This window comes from Caloenas nicobarica, chromosome Z (genome assembly GCF_036013445.1).
Source record: "Caloenas nicobarica isolate bCalNic1 chromosome Z, bCalNic1.hap1, whole genome shotgun sequence".
NCBI classification, from domain to species: domain Eukaryota; kingdom Metazoa; phylum Chordata; class Aves; order Columbiformes; family Columbidae; genus Caloenas; species Caloenas nicobarica.
The window spans coordinates 89,998,294-90,015,977 of record NC_088284.1 but is presented as its reverse complement, the minus strand read 5'-3'; the positions used below and the strand labels follow the sequence as shown (position 1 = coordinate 90,015,977).

Below are 17,684 nucleotides of genomic sequence, written 5' to 3'. Positions count from 1 at the left end.
CTGATGAGTTTCTTAGATTATTTTAAAAATTTGAAATATTGAAAACATTTGAAGTCCAATTCACAGTGCTAATGCTATCAGAACCAAGGTCTTCTGTACCCTGGTGTAGCCATCAGCATTCACAATCCACAGGACTACAAGAAACATGGGTATCACACATTTCCATTCAACACAAGACATTCATGTTGCATTCATGTTTTCACACATATTCTTTTTCTGAAAAATGCCCTTTCTTTTATAGCTTGTTCATAAGCATGCAGTGAAGACAGAAAACTCAAGAAAGAGGAAAACTTACAGTCTAGTGACAAACAGTAGTCAGCTACAGAGACACAAAGCATTTGCATAGCCCAGTGATACTGCTGCAAATGACACCATCTGAGGGCTGCGAGGACACCCTTCACAGGAATGCCCTGCACTGGTTTGTTTCACACAGCCACATTGTTCATGCCCGCTGCAGGACAGACACCTCTGCACTTCAAGGAGCCTCCACCTTCTGCAGAACATCACCTCTATGCCACCCCTTCTGTCTATACAGTTAAGCCCACAGAGCAGGACTAAAAAGACAGGCTTTGTTTAAGGCATTAAGCCTGCTCACATCAAAGTTGGTAAGTTCATTTAGGCTTTGTTTAAGGCATTAAGCCTGCTCACATCAAAGTTGGTAAGTTCATTTCTCTGAATGACTGGATTCCTACAAAACAATCAGTGCAGGAACCATCCATTTCCTTTTATTGCTATTCAGATACTTTCCTCCTAACAAGATATTTCCATTCAAAACTTCACTGACAAGGCTCTGAGGAACCTGACCTAAAATTGAAGTCATCCCTGCTCCGAACACGAGTGGATTACAGGACCACAAGGAGTCCCCTCAAACCTAAACTTTTCTGCGAATTACTTCTGATTTACTGCGACCCACAGATTTGCCATCTTTGGTCTCAACAATTACAATCCATTCTAATGGTGATTCACTGCAATTATTGTAATTCACTTGATTATTGTAATTCATATCTAAAAATCGTATTTCCTCTAAATTGGTGGATTGGTACAAAGTGAAACTACCCATCCGCTTACCTACACTGGTAGTAACAAATATATCTTAATATTCCCCTTTCTAAAGGGACAGTCCTATACATATGTACATATGTATATGCTCCAGTAAGCTTCTACATAAAACCTGTTAACAGGATTGGTCCTTCAAAAAATAGTCTGAGAAGGTACCCCTTTGACTTGGTCATCATTTCTCATCATAATCATCTTCCAGGCAAAAAGCATCCTGTCAAGCATTAGCAGGAGGCTCAGGAAGGCAGCAAGGAAGGAAATAACTTAAACAGTGAAAAGTCACTTCTAAGAGACAGCAACAGCCTTTGCTGCCTTGAGAAATGAAACTTAAATTACAAGGAGCAGCTGGAAAGGTAAAGAGCAAGAGTAATAATAAAATAATACATAACCAGCCTTTGAAGATCCTTTGTGGCAACTTGCTATCATTGGTACCATGGATTATTAATAATCAAAGTTTTCAATTTGTTAGGCTAAAGGATAAGAAATGTATTAGATTGGAATATGAATGTTACTGATATAATAGGGGACACTGTCAAATCATTATGTAACAAAAATATGTTTGCTTGGTTCATACACAAGTCTTTACTTTGATCTCTGCTTTTGGAAATCCTTACTCATTCGATGCCTTATTCATCCGGCTAACCAGCTTAACTCCAGACAGCTTACAGTACTAAAAGAAAGAAGTGGCAAGTGATCACGTGGGAAAAATTGATTAAAGAAGCAAATGAGAGGAGAGAGAGATTTGTGTAAGGGTACATTTACAAAGTTGGCAAGAATGTCAGAAGTTGAAATTACAGGTTTCTTGTGGGAAAATAGAGTAAGCAGGTGATTCTGTGGGCTCCTGCCAGAGCAAAAGTATTAAAAGGCTCAACAGCTCACACAGGCAGCCAGTTGCTGGTGTGAGAGCAGGACAACATGAAGAGAACTTGGTTGTGCCCAGGCAACCGAGCTCTTTGCTGGCCTGGCAGGTGGCAGAGGGTAAGAAGGCTGTATCACTGGGACAGAATCAAGGGCTATAAAACGTCTTCAAGATTCATTTCAGGAGAGGATTAATTGATACCTCCCAGAACTAAGATCAGTATCTTTTCTCTTATGACCAACTGGTGACTTTACTCTTACGGCCTTAAAGCACCATGCAGTTTTTACACTCTTCACATTCCCAGAAACTATCATTCTTAGAAGATTATAAGGCTCATTTACTTTGAACTGGCAGCTGTGTGGTAAAGCTGTAAACATGAAGTACAACTACCTCAGACATTAAAATATTATTAGTGTTTAGTCTTTCCCCTCCATAAGAATTCTGTTAATGTAGAGAAATTAAAATCAGTAGGAGATCTGAGTATAGAACATAAGGGCTGCAGAATCAGATTCTCACTAGGCCAGCACAAAAAATTAACCTTTGGGAAATGAAGTGGGCAGTTGCTAAAAAGATACAATCATCTTAGGACACATAATTTTTATGGCATTAACCTTTTCTTCGTAGAGCAATGCCAATACCCAGCATGCTGAATACTGCTTCTATAGTAACTAGGACAGTATCCAAATTGGATTTAAGCAAATTATTTAACTTATTAGGCAACCTGATGTCCAGTGTTTAATTCCATTAAGAACATCTAAAATTTCAGTTAGGAAAAAAAAAAAAGGCAACCCACAGAAAAGGGAACAATATCAGATTTGTCCCAGCTGACCTTGGCATTAGCTACACAGCCAAAGTCAACAGTAAGTTTAGGAAAACCACACATGGTGTATTATATATGACTGTAAAAGATGCATATCATCCACGCAGGTTTTAATCACACACTCTCTACTTGATATCTCAGCTCTCCTACGATAATGTTGCAAGTGGCAACTCCAGAAACAAGGGTGATGAAAACAGGGATGCAGAGAATCTTTTGTCGTATCATCTTCCTCAAAGATAGAAAAAATATCTTGGAAGGAGACATTTTCATTGCTTCTGAAACACAGCAGTTTAATCCTGCACCAGTAGCTGTATCTTACTAGACTTATGTAATGAACAGATACTTCTAGATAATCTTTTCATTTCAGTTTTCAAGAAAAATATCACCCGTGTGGGTGTTTTAAAGAAATACAGAGGAATAAAGCTTATATATCAATTGGGATAGTTATGCTATACAAGTTCTTAGAAAATACTTCCACTGTCTAAAAATGTCCCTAAGCATACCAAAAATATTCCACAGAGAAAGTTCAACTCCCTGTTCATACCCAATAGGTACAGAACTCATGATGCCCTCCCTTCTAGGACAGCCAGCAGGAGAGGGAAACCACAATGCATTCACTGGATGCCAGGAATTTTTTTCTCCCTGCATTTCTCATGGTCAGGGCTGGAAAGGTAGCTGCATCACAGAGAAGAGCAAAAATTTTGGAAACCTCTTCAGACTTCAAGACAATTCCAGAAAAAATCCATTCATGGATTAATTTCTCTCAGATCATAGCCCCCTTGTATCCTGCTGTCCTTGGCGTCTACTCTTCCTGCTTTCCCGTGCTTTGATCTATTTCTTGTAAGTAAAACAGGCGTTAGCAAAAGCAGGAGAAACAGTACCTGCTTCATGGTTTTGGCTACTACGATCGCTTTCAGTACCAGCAGGTGAAGATGAACAAAGAGGGGGACGTGGCTCATTTCTGCATTGCCTGGGGTGACTGACATAACTCTTAGATGCAGGACATTTACTTGCATCTGATTCTCTATTATGCAAGTCCTTAATCAATTCTCTGCTACAGTGAAATTGCTTACTATTATAGGATGTTACTGGTTTATCAGAGCCAAGCTCAGAAATTGCTGGGGAAGATTACATTACAAATAAAGAACATTCATTGAACTACTATGCTTTATCCATTTCAAAGAAGCAGCAGCTTTCCAAAGATTGCCTTGTCAGTTGAAGACATTAAAAAGTTTCATTAGCACAATTAGTGCTTTTCATCAGCATCAGTTCGTTCTCAGTTGCATTGCTCTCAGTGAATGATTAGTTTTGAAATCCTCTCTGAATATTCATCATCCTGTTAAATATGTTTGGAAGTTTAATTTTACAGGGCATTGCAAAATAAAATGTGTTGCCATTCTTGAAATACTACACAGATAGCCAGGGCTCCCTGGGGACTGCTTCTAACACTGCACTAGCCCTGTCTAGCAATAACAGAACAGGTATGTATTGTGGTACATACATTTTTCATTGTAAAGTGTTACTAAAATGAATTACAGAAATAAGCAACTGAAAATAACTGTGAAATAACTATTTTCATGTAAGGTAATTTCTATCCAAAGGCTATTTAAATGAACAGTGCAGTAAATGTAAGCTAATCAGGATATGACAATAACATTCACACGGCTCAGTTTCTGATCAGGTAAACGTTTCTATTTTCACAAAGGAAGAAAAGAATCTATTGGAATGAGAGACTCACACACAGTTTCTAGATATGCATTTCCCTCCATGCACTTTGTCAAATGATGGATATATCAAATTCAGCAAGATTTTAAAAGGACCAATGCGGGGGGGTCTGTTTTTGGAATGGGGTTAGAGGACAGTCAGTCATGACAACTGCTCTGTACGATGATCTCTGTAACATGTAATGACAAAGGCTGCTCAAGCAATTCACTTCTTCCTTCAAAGCTCATGTATTTCCCTAAAGAAACTTTGTGCCACCTGTTAGGATTGTATGCGTATCTAAAGTCATAAGTCAGGAGTAGTTAATGGGATACAAGATTAGAAAATAACAATCATCTCCCTCAATTCAGATGCTCCAAGGAATATGCAGGTGAGTGATTTTTTTTTCCCCTAAGCCACAATGAGTCAAAAAGTTACTTGTAATTGAAGGAACAGCTTTCCACCAAGAAGCAAGCCAAGGACAGCTAAAGTCACTGAAATCTATGGAGTAGAATTTTGAGCTACAGTTTGTTATGGTTTGGTTTGTTTTTTGTGTTTTGCTTGGTTTGGGTTTTTTTGTTTTCCTAATAAATCTCTGTATAACTTCACTTCTGTCAAAGACTGTGTATTTGATCCTGTCCTGGTTTTTTTGCATTTATCTGTGATATTTAAAGCAGTCCACTTCTTTAAAACTATTTTCATTTTCTTACAACATAATTAAAAAAAAAAGCCGAATATATTTTAAAATTATTGTTAGTTTTGTTTTTGTTATTATGGTAGAACTGCTATCATAATCTTTATACTTTCTGTTAAGTCCTCTCAGGCTGTACATTCTAATTCAAGTGGCTACGGAGAACCTTAAGAGCTAGATCATGGAGAACAGATCAACGATATATAACAGTATCATTAGAAACAAATCTGCATGACATTTTAATATTGCACTTCCCTGTTCATGTGCTGTTCCATTTCACATTGAAGAAAAAAGTTATCAGGTATCCATACTCCATACCTAAAGGGGATTACAAGTCTTTGATGTGTTGTGATTTTGAAGGCTGGCTATTTTGGTGGTAGATGTGAAATCGTTTTTACTGACTTCCTTGTTGGCTTTCCTGTATTAACACAAATTCATACAACTTCAGTCATTCACATGCAACTAGTTTCTGCATCCTATGCTGACTGCTTTACTGGCCAGTTTTTAAGACTGTCAACAAGGTACTTAGATGCTGGAAACAAAAAAAAAAAAAAAAAGAGGGGAAGAAGACAGCAGGCTGAGAAAATTACATGAGAGAGAGATTATAAATAATGTCCTTCTTAGGCAAAAAAAAAAAATCCTTAGAACCCAAAGGATAAAGGAGAAACTAAGATTGACCTCCTACTGTTGAATCAGCTGTAAATTGTCTGAGTCATCCTGATTCTCAGCTATAAGAAAGCTCACAATTCACTAGAGAATAAATAGCATGAAGGGCTCTGCATAGTGCATAACCAAGGCAGAGACAAATGTCAGCCAGGATCTCCTGAGAAGCATAAAAAAAGCCATTGCTGTATTGCTACAAAACATATTCCTAACAAAAACTAGAAGAGGACAAAGCCAATCAGTGGAGTTAAGCACAGTTGAGAGCTCTATGCTAAGGAGTCACAAGTCCCTTGCACATTAAAGTTTTCACAAAATTTAGATAGGTAGTTGACAACAGTAACTCTGAAGTATCTGAAGTACATGGAAGTCTGGTACATATGTTAAAGGATCTGCCCACTGCCAGAGCTAGCAATATTCTAATTCCTTCATTCAAAAAAGGTAAGTTTAGTAATTTCTAAAAGTTAATGCCAGGTGAAAGAATTACACCTTCTCTAGAGATTCCAGTGAGTATATTTATATGTGCGAGTGGGAAAAAACAACAAACAAACAAAAAACCCAAACGAAAACAAAACAAAAACAACAACAAAACCAACCAAACAAAAGAAGATAAAATAGATTGTTTAAATAGTACCACTTCATGCTCTTAGAAGGAAAATGCTTAAGCCTAAAAGTGCAAAAGTGTGCAAGATTAGTAAAAGTTTGCACCTGGTGATACTAAGTACAAGACAGTTAGATTTAGGGTAGTTAAGACTGTCCAGCAGGAATTTTGACAGCTAGCAGCCATGTCTAAGGAGAGAGAGCTATAATTAGCTCAGAACTGTTACCTGGACAGCTGTTTTGAACAATACTCTTGGACAATAATTGGCTTTCGGAATCTAAACTTATGGTCTGTCATAATAGCTGCATGACGTTATATTGTTGGAGAAACTAACTTCTGATATTACATGGCTTTAAGGAGATTCATCTCAAAATCTGATGCCTACACGAACTTCTTTAATAGTAAAGGTACTAGCAGGAAAACGATAAATAAACAAGTTCAGCAACAGACCATGAAAATTCAACATCTGATACAGAAAACCAAGTACAAAAGATACTGTGTAAATTATGCCTTGAACCAGAAGCTCTTGACAGCAATAGCATATAACAGAAGTTTGCACCGCTCAGCTTCTGCCATGCAGATTCGGTTTTTGAGCTTTCAGAGTCTTACAGAATTTACATTTTTTTCCTCCAGCTTGGGTAGTCAGATCCAAACTCCCAGCTCCATCCACAAGAATCAACAGATAAAAAGAGCTTCATCTCTTTGAATTAGACTAATGAAAGTATCTGGAACAGATGACAGAATACCCAAGCACATCCTTTCTGTAATTTGTGAATTGGAGAGGACAGAGGTTTTCAGAAAGGCTGACAGTAGTAGCTTACAAGACTGTTCTGTAGAGAAAAGCTGACATTTTGAAAGGTACAGGGCTTAACACCACCAGAAGAATGAAGTCTATAGAGACCCCAGTTTTCCTACCTCTGAAAGTTTCTGTACATCTTATCTGCTTAGATAATTTCTCTCCAAGGTTAGAAATAAATTGGGGAAAAAAAATCCACTAAATATTGCTAGAAAGGCCAAGAGCATAGAAACTAGATCTACCAAATAAAATATCTCCTGACATAAGGTCATTGCTTAGCAGAGCTGAGCCTACACTTGGGAGCAAGCTCTAGGAAGAGCAGAAAACCTTATTCTGGCTTGTTTCAAGAGAGAAACTACTCTTAGCATTCCCCTAATGTAAATCACTCTGATCTCCAGCTTTTCTTTCACTTCTAACCTGCAGGCTACTCATGAAAAAGTCATGTTTTTTCTGAAGAGAGTGAAATAGAGCCTGACTAACATGTATATAACTATTCCCTGCTCTAACTTCCAACAAGCAACCTCACGTCTCCTTCCCGGGCTGAGGTGCTTACCGACCTTCACAGAGCTTTAGCTGTGCTGGCTCGCACAGTGCTGTCCCTGCTGGCCTCCCCGCCAGCAGTGCCAGGCCAGGTCCTGGCCGAGGGCTAAGCCTGGGTTTCCCACCTGCTCTTGAGCTCAAGAGAAAGTGCTACCAGGACATCAGTGGCACAGAGAGCAACAGCATCTCAGAAACAGCTCTCTGAGAAGCAAACTAGGACTTGCATACAGTCCTGTGCCATATCCTGTATCCCATTTAATACATCTCCTCAACTGCTTTAATACTCAGGTCAGTAAAGGCTGACAGATTTCCGGGGAAAGTGGATTTTTTCTGTGTCCCGTGCAAAATAAACTCCTGAAATATAGGCTGGCAAAGTCACATACAGTCCCTTAGTTACTACTGTACCTCTGCAAATAATCAGCTTCTCTGACAGCCCAATCCCATAAACTTTGCAGACCTGTCAGGTCTCTAAGGGCAATCACCACCAAATGACAGTCACCACTACTGCCACCGGTACCTCATGGCTTCTATTCTGTTCTATCAGTATGGAGAACTTGGTTTTGTGGCTGTATAGCTGCAGATACTTGAACCATTACCCAATACCTTCTTTTGCTCTCTAGTGTCAGCCTCAGTGTAAGCACAATTGTTGCATTATCATGTCCTTGATGTATGTGCGTGGACTAATTTCTCCTGCTAGAGAAGTGAGGAACATACAATGAGGCTTTTAAAGGAGGGCTGAGAAAGCCCACAGACCTTTTCATCACCCAAAGACCTAAACCCAGGTGCTCAAATATCGCATACTTCCCTTATCCAGTTGCTTTAAAAAAAAAAAAAAAATTACAGCTGTTACACATTTGCATCACCTTTTGATCCTGAAGAATGACAAAAATAAAAAGTGATTATAGAATACAGCACCGCTACAACGTATCTGTTGTCTTCTATCTTTGTATCTCACCAAATGTGGGTGTAGAATTGTTATTCAGATTTTTCAGATAACAAGCTAGAATTTGAATAAGGCTAAGCTAATGCTAAGCTAATGCTCTCCAACATTCAGGAATAGAACTCATGTCTCCTGATCCCCATCCACAGCTGTAGCTGCTCTTTACCATCTTTCTAATGACTTCCGTGACATAAACTTATATAATAGTACCATTACATCATCAGATCTTTGGATCCCCTAATGCCATTAGACTTGATGATACAGAGATCACGCATCTTGATGCTGTCTCAGTGTGACATAGCACAGGCAAGGAAAGCCAGTGGATCTGCAGTGATTTGTGTCACAGTGGATCACAAACATTACTTGAAAACAAGGAACATAAATTGCCAAGTTACAAAACTGGCTGAAATGATGTGACAGAAATAATGCCAGACAATGAAGCAATTTTCTATTCACATGGAAGCAACTCCCAAAATGTGCTGATTAAAAACAAAACAAAACAAAAAATACCCACAAACCACTGTAATTTAAAAGGCAAAGAAGAAAGATACCATGGAGGATGAAAATTTCTTCAGGAAAGGTCACTTAAGTCATAATGTTTACATCATAAAAACTTGTACTTGGCATGTTGCTATATTCTCCCTCAATTTACAACATGCCCCACTCTCCATTTATCAGATGTCTCTAAAGGTATCACAGCAGGATCTAAGCATCCTACAGCAACCAAAGCACTGATTGCTCAGTACCAGTGTGAGGTAAAGAGATGGGTACCAAGGCAGAGAGTGTAGGAACCAGATCCAGAGCGGAATCTTAATGCTCCTCAACTTTTACATCTGAACTCCAATATTGAGCACCACTGAAACTCCTGTAACAACTGCTACCAAACAGATTGCCTAAAATTCAGGCATAACAATGCCCAACTGTCCCTGCAGTAAGGCCCAAGCACATGTTCAATATGGTGCAGGAAGTCTGTGGTTGAACAGAAAATTTAATGCAAATCTTCAACTCTCCCTCAGTCTGAGTAATGTTTGTCAGAAGATGTTCTGCTTTCATCTGTAGCAAAAGAAATGCAAACTGGTTTAGATGGTGCTTAAGTTACTCAATAGGCATTATTCCAAAATGTCTCCTCCTCCAGACAGGCTGAAGGACCTTGAACAATTAAAGCAACTTTCTGTTCTACATCTCCCTGTCTTTAAAATTATAGAAATGATATTTACTCTCAAATGTAAGTTGGTTTAAGATTGATGAATGAAAAGAATTATAGACCAATAGAGTATTATTATCAAGATTTAACCACCAGTATCTATGGATATACGGGTCCAGCTCAGAGGTACTTCACTCTTCTGGATTCTGACACTTCGGAACATCACATCCACTTAAAAAGAAATTGCTCACCTAGGGACCCCTCTTCATTCCCTCTCATGAAAGAACTGAGGAAAAAATACACTATGGGGACAGAATTTTATTCACAGCTGCCATTAAGTGACTGCCAACTAGCAGATAGCAGTCCATGTTGAGATAAACATAAATATCTTGGTAAAATATAAATTTGTTGCTGCAAGAGTATTTTCTTAAAAAAACACACTCAAGAACTTAGCAAAGTATCTACAGTATTTTCTTACCTCAACTAATATGGAGCATGGCAACATCACGTAGCTTCTCTGAGACTGACACCTGCTGTTTGAAATTATGTTCACCTGTGAAGGAAACAAAGTATATTGTGTCCAGCTGTAAGACGATAGCATTGCTTGGAATAATGTGCCTACAGCAAACTATAAAAGGCCTGCTTAAGACACAGATTTGTACCAAAATAAGGAATGGTGAGAATTACAACATAGAAAAGGACTGTTCATGTGTGCTCCTTTATTCCAGTATGAAAGAGTTTAAAGTTAATTTAAATTTTACTGTTTTGCTAAATCGAATCCAGCCATTTTTCTTCCAAATAAGAGTATCTATACAAGGACTTGTACTTAAAATTATTTTAATTATATCCCTGCATACTTCAACAAAACAAATCCTTTATCTCTTTTCAGCAGAGCTTTTCTATTGAGTTTGAAGAAACTTAAGCATGTTCTTAAAGTTTATACTAGAAGGCTTTGCTGAAGGGGCATTAGTTGAAGCCTCAAAAGTTTTCAAAACTAAAATTTTAATCTACCAGGCTTCTACAGAAGCATGGGAACACAGGACTAGAGGGAACTACCAAGCTGTGAAGTCGTGTCTTGCAATCACAGTACAGTAGATTTCTGGTTCTGAAGGATCCACAGAATATTTTTTCTTCACACAACAAGTACAAAAACTTTCCTAGTCCCTTGCAAAAAAAAATAAGATCTGTTGTTAAAAATAAAGCAAATCAAAAAAAGCAAAAACCTTCTGGAAGAAAAACCTGCACTATTAATCTCTGCCATAGGAAAAGAAGAGTAGAAAACAATGAACTGTGGATGTAATGATCCCAGGAATCCACTCGTGAGTGGAATACTAAATTTATTAAAATCTCCAGAGGTGTTAGCATCCTCAAGAATTAAAAAACTTCTAAATGCTGGGCAGCCCTTCTAGATTGCTCTCTTCTTCCTTAAAGAAAAACACACAACCAAAACACACACCACTATTGCTTTGATTATTTAATTTTTAAAACTCTAGTTTTAAAAGCTTATCTCTAGGCTCTTCCTTTTAGGATAGTGAAATAATCGTTCAGCACTCTTCTGCTTTTCTCAACTGTGCCTCTTCACTCACTCCTTTTTTACATTCTCTCCTTCCTGTCTCCCTGTGTTCCCCCTCCAGCTCCTCCTCATCCTTTTCACACACTCTCTTTTCCTCATTCAGCTTCTCTCATGTAGCACATCTTCCAACTTCTTGCATCTCCTTCTCTCTCTCTTCCATGGCCTCCCAAATCCACTCTTCCCTTTCTTCCTCTGATGCTTTAGTAAGCTGCAGATGACTCTTTCTCCCTCCCATGCCCTGCCTGTGCATGTGCATATTTCATACAGGGCCTGGGGCTGAAGAGTCCAGGAGGCAGCACACAGAAGAGAAGAGAAGAGAAGAGAAGAGAAGAGAAGAGAAGAGAAGAGAAGAGAAGAGAAGAGAAGAGAAGAGAAGAGAAGAGAAGAGAAGAGAAGAGACGAGACGAGACGAGACGAGAAAGCAGATGCTTCCAAGCAATATCGGAAAAACAAACTCTGCTATGTGTTTGTGCAGCCTGGCTCTCAGCAATGCACTGAGCATCTCGGATGCTCTCCGCCCCTCAAGAAGGTGGCTGAGGGAATCTGACACGGCGTCTCCCTCCCCTTCTGAGTCCGTTGGTAGAAATGTGGAAACAGAGCTGCTGCTCTACGCAGCAAGACTTGTGCATGCACCAGCTGGGGTCTCCCTGGGAGCTATGAGCTTTTCAGCTGGGACCCTGTCATTCTGGGCATTTTTAGCCCAGTCTTTGGTGCTATCAGACACAGCAGTGGTAATCGGCATTCAGCTTGTGTTTATCCAAAGCAATGAACAAGAAAATGCTTCATAAGCAAGCAGGATGCCTTATGTTCTTGGAATCTCTCTCATATTGTTAAAGGCTGAACTTATTTATCAAGCAAACAGAAAATGGTGGCTGCGCTGTTGATCAGTTTACTTGTATGCATCCAGAGCCAAACTCTGCTGTTCATATTCGGTTTAAATCCTCACTCAAGGAAGAGTCCCAGAGACTCCTTCACACTGTTATACAGTTATGTAATATAACCATTAATATTGCATATGGAGATGTGCATGCACAGCTAGTGCACATTGGGACTATAGGCTCAGCTCACTAAAGAGACACCAACATAGCAGTTATTTATTATTTATTGAGTGCTAACAGTACACTGAAGAAAAGAGAACAAGCTCTGAGCACTAAGGACCAACACATGGCCGCTCTTCAGCTGTTGCCTCGAGAACAAAAAGGGCCTCAGATTTCTCTTCTGCAGCACAGCATCAAAGGAGAGACATGTTCGTGTTAATGTTGCCTAAGTATTGCAGACGCGTGTCTGCCGATGCCTAAAGCTCTCAGTGCACCAAAATGGGGATGAACCATAGAGCCTGAGGTGTGTCCCAGAATTTCTTTTTTCATAAGATGGAGATGGACACTGGTTGGAGCCTGGAACGCCCTTTACACAGGATAAACACTCACCATATGTGAAATTGCCTTTCCAGAGGTTGCTGCTATGAGCTTGGAGGAAGATGAGTGAGCCTGAATGAGGCATCAAGAAGCAATCTGTGAGGGCACGGCTGAAATGCTACAAGCATCCCTAAAAATAGCTCTTGGTAAAGAACTAGTTCTGTCTTAGTAATATGAAGTCTTTTCATGTAACTAGTTACTAGGCAGCCTATGAAACAGTTTCTCTGGCAGTGGCCCAGTGTATGCATTAGGTAGTTTGCCTCCCTCCAGCTGCTCCTCTGGGATATGTCTGGCAGCAGCCTACAGGATAGCTCTCCCGAGAAGCCTGCCCCTGCTGCAGGCCATCACCCATCTGCCTCACTGCCAGACTTGGGAGTCATGTCCCTATCTGCGCTCGCGGCGCTTTGGGAGGAAAGATGGCAGGCACACACCTCTGGGAGGAGCTCTGGCATGGCAGGGGACACACGTACTGCCTGCAGCTTGGAAGGGCAGCTGGTTATGAGCCACAGGTGGGTGTCACACTTGTGGGCTGTAGGCTCAACATCCCCTAATTATACAGTTGTCACAAACACGCTCTCAGTGTTTCTGATCCCATTTGGGTCAAAATCCATTCAATGTCTAAGAAGCCTCAGTAACTCTCCTGAGAGAAATGCATTCATGTTTCTAGGTTTTGGTTTGTTTGTTTGTTTTTGTGGGTGTAAGCTTTTAGCTACTGAATAAAGGGGGTAGGAGTTTGGCTGCAAGACCGTGGCCAAAACAGCAGAATGGTTTTTTTCTATAAAAAGCATTCACTGCCCTGCATTTTGCCTGGAAGTCAATTCTATAGGCAATTTCTAGGCATGCCTACTGGCTCAGGTACTTCGGATGCACAGGGAAACCTCCTCTTTGCATGTGAAATCAGCAATGAGGTCTGGGAAACTCTGAGCAGCTTTTAATGTAAAAAAAGTAAGATGCCTAGAGTTCAAGCACTTCCAGCATTACTCAGAAAAAAAACCAAGTAATTGGACTCACAGCTTGAATATGACTTCAAGTAATTTACTTAATACCACATTTCTGCTAGAGCCACAAAATGGACTCAAATATTGTTAGTTCTGAAAGGAAGTCCCCTAAATCTTCTCACTATTTTACTACTTGTATTATCCACAGTTAGCTTTTGTATGACTGTCTTCTGGTATGTCCCTTTTCGGGAGAAAGCCAGTCAATTTGAGAGCCTAGTGCTGCCCAGCTTCCATAATCTTGTTATACAAGTGCCAAGCAGATCTAAGACACTATTGCATCATTACAAGATGTCTGTTCCATCACAGGCTTCCCTTTAACTTAGGATTCAACTGGAAATACAAATGGCATATTCTATTTCATGTCTCTTTTCATTTATGGGTGAAGTTCACTTACACCAAGGAAAAAGTACTTATCAGTATTTCAGGAGATGTACAGATATGCTCTGAACTAAAAAAAAAAAAAAAAAAACCAAAAAAAACCTACTAAATGCAAAAAAAAAAAAAAAAAGCTCACTAGAACTATCTGTACCAGTTATATTCCCCAGTGTGGTAAAAATGCAGTGGCTTGCCAGAAGGTAAATGGCAAATGTGTCTGGGGAATGTTGAATTTGTCAAGAAAACAGGAAAATAAGGTCACTGTGCTACGAAGAAAACAAATTGTCATGATAGGAAACCATTTTTATGAGCCAAATCTATATAATCTTCATAGAGGTAATGGAGAATGGAGACGATGATGACATTTTCACGAAGAAAAAGAGAAAGAAGAACGATGATACTTTACTCTGAGATACTGACATTTATATCTCTCATTTGTATCATTTGTATCTATCATCAGCATCTATTCATAAGGAGGGTGAATGTTCTTCGTGAATGCACAGCATGAGAGCTTAGAGTTTGTGGGCTAAAGGATATCTTTATACAGCTTCATCTGTTTTCCAAGATGAAGCAGATGGGGAGTCCCTAGAAGGTCCAGATTCTCCACCCAGGGTGATAATCAACACATCGAAACACACAAAGTGGCCTGGGCATGGCAGGAGCTGCCTGGGGAAGCCTTCAGGACTATCCAAAATTCCCACCTAGATGGTTAGTGTACCAGCTAGTCACTTAGCTGTGAAGGTGGCTAAGAATTCAGTCTGCCACTTTGTTTCAAATTGTATCAAAGTGTCCACTGTTTTGTCTCTGGACATGGCCAGACTGAGAGCTCCTGCACCACCCAGTGGACTTGCCTTGATGAGCACAAAGGCATAGCCCTGATATCCAGCTACACAAGAATTACAGTTACAGTGCAAACTTGAGGCGTTTCATACTTACTACTTAAATTTCCTAACTTGTCACTGCTGAATTTCATTGGGGTGACAAAAAAACCACTTTTTAAAGTCAATTTTTACAGTAGTTGATATTCATGGAAAACATTGCCAGTGAAGAATTCCCTTTTTATTTTTGCCTGTGTTCCAGTTACCTCTCTGTTCCATGCAGAAGCACAGAAACAGCTGCTTTTTCAAACTCTACTTAGGCTTTCATATATAATGAAGTTTCTGTTCTTACATCCGAAAGAATTCTTACATGATCTAAAGCTGACAAAAATCAGTTTTAGCTGATTTTTTTGTTTCTCTAAGGCTGAGAGAAATGAGCAGAGAAAAACATTGTAACAGCCTGAAGGATTTCATAGTGGAAATACTGAAATGTATATTCAGAACAATCTTTAGAATAATACAGTTCATTAGGTTTTCCACACTTTCACACTATTCTTCCTCTTTCTCCAAGAGGACTTCTCCTACATTTTAAGCTTTGGTGAGGTGATAATTAAGTCTCTTTTCCCTGGTGTTATTAATATTAGTGTTGATCTTGGGGTGTGAGGAGAGAGGATGGACAAAGCAATGGGAAGCTAACTCTATGAACAGCAAATGAGCGCTCTGAATAACTGGCAGAATAGAGATGAGTCTGGTATCTAATGTGGCCTGAATATAAAATCAAACTACAGAATATGAAAGAACTCATCTTCAGATAGGAGTGATAAACAGAGAATTTTGTACACTAATGTCTATACCTTTTTCAACAGTAAATTGCTAGAGAGTTTGTTCTCAGCCAAATGTGACATTTTTACAAATTGCTTTTATCATATAAAAATACTACAAAGTAAGAAGATAGGAATGATGATCCTTCCAGGCTCCAGACCTGCCAGAGTAAGAAAAGAAATACACAAGAGCAAATTCTCCCCAATAGGAGAGAGACTGTATCTCCTACATACATAACAGGAAGAAGGAAGAGAAGTTACATAGCTCATAGTGATGGCAAAGATGATGGGGCAGAAATTAGTATTTAGGATAACTTGGACACAGATCATACAGATCAAAATCAACATTTTCATGCATATTCAAAAGCAAAGCATGAAGCCAATGAAATGTAAACTGTGCAATAGGTTGCTATCAGCTGAGAGCCACATGAGAGAAGAACAATTGCAAATCACCCTGATGAGAGCAGGAAAAGGCACTCTTGGCTGCTTTTCCTACCTGAAAATTCATGAGTGCCACTAAATGGTAAACCTTGGTAATAAACACAGATGCTCTCCCTCTGAAGTGCAGGGCAGTTGCTCTCTTTGCCATTTCCTCCAAATAACCTTCCACCTCACAAGTGTCTTAATCCGCGGCCAACCAGGCCCCTGTAGCATCTGCTGGGTCCTCAGTGATTGCCAATGGACAGAAACATCTAGGTCAAGAGTAAATGAAATGTGGAGGAGAATGTTATCAGCAGACTGGAGGCAGTGCAGCATATACCATCACATTATTTTCCCCAGTGATTTCCACATATGTTGCACTCTTCTGATGGGTGTACCTTCATGATGATATTGAGAGCTAAACCATGCTCTCCTTTCTTGCAATTAAATAAAAGGAGTTTTTAAAAAACTGTGGAACAGTTGCAACAGTATTGAGAGACAATCTTATTACCATGAAAGATGAAAGCTAGGAAGCAGAGAAACTATATCCCACTCTTTCTTAAATTACTTATTATCTGAAGATTAACATTAGGAGGACCTAGAAGCCTGTCAAACACCAAATCAAATGCTCCCACAGGAATTCAAATACTAAAAAGTGTTATCAGCAAGAAGAGGATTCACTGGATTATGTCTGTAGTGACAGGATTAAATTTTGCCCAACCAGCTGCATTATCAGAAATAACAAGGTTATTTTTATGTTAAGATGATGAGGGAAGAATACACTTGTTTTGCAAGCAGGCAAATTAATATGGGATTATCCAATAAAAGAATTTCATAAAATAACTTCATTTGTGAAATCAAGGCAAATCTTAATCTTATAGCTTTGTACTTCATTGGAGTGAAGAAGCAAAATCCTGGTGCTGACATGAAATCCCACCCAACACAGATGTGACAAGGACCCTCTCCTGTAATAACAGGAAGCCCTTGCCACTCAGGAGGTACCTACAGACACCTGCCTACAGTCAAGCAGCTGATTGTGGAATCTCTGATAAGCATCTTTTGTCCCACAATTCATTACCTCACTCAATGCTTATTTGGGTATTTAGGGTCCCTGAAGTACTTATGGCCAGCCATGCTTTCTCTGTTCACTTTCCGGTTTGCCATCTGGGCTCTGCAGGGACACTTCTGCATTGCTGATCCCAACTCTGGCACTGGTCAGTCACTGTCTCCACCAACAATGGATGTGGAGTCAGCCCACCGTAAGTGCTGGACAGTGAGCTGTCTGTCATGCAGCCTCATCTGGAATCAGGTGTGAAACAGCTGCTGATCAAACTTACCCAGCTGATTAATGTACTTTCTGTGTGTCTCATTAAGAGTATTATTAGAACAAAATAATAAGAGTGAGGTCATATTGTGATTTCCTCAAGTTTATTCAGTATTGACATTTCTTTCCTCA

At 39.5% G+C, this 17,684-nt stretch overlaps 1 protein-coding gene across 1 annotated transcript in view; it reads right to left on the bottom strand.

The window, feature by feature from the left end:
- The window catches only part of PLPPR5 (phospholipid phosphatase related 5), a 110,551-nt gene extending 94,235 nt beyond the window's left edge, over window positions 1–16,316 (bottom strand). The window contains exons 1-2 of the mRNA XM_065655787.1: window positions 16,305–16,316; window positions 10,287–10,361 (exon numbers count right to left, since the gene is read on the bottom strand). Coding sequence (XP_065511859.1) covers window positions 10,287–10,361; window positions 16,305–16,316 — 87 coding nt within the window. The remainder of the gene's footprint in view (window positions 1–10,286; window positions 10,362–16,304) is intronic.
- Between the last annotated feature and the right edge of the window lie 1,368 nt (window positions 16,317–17,684).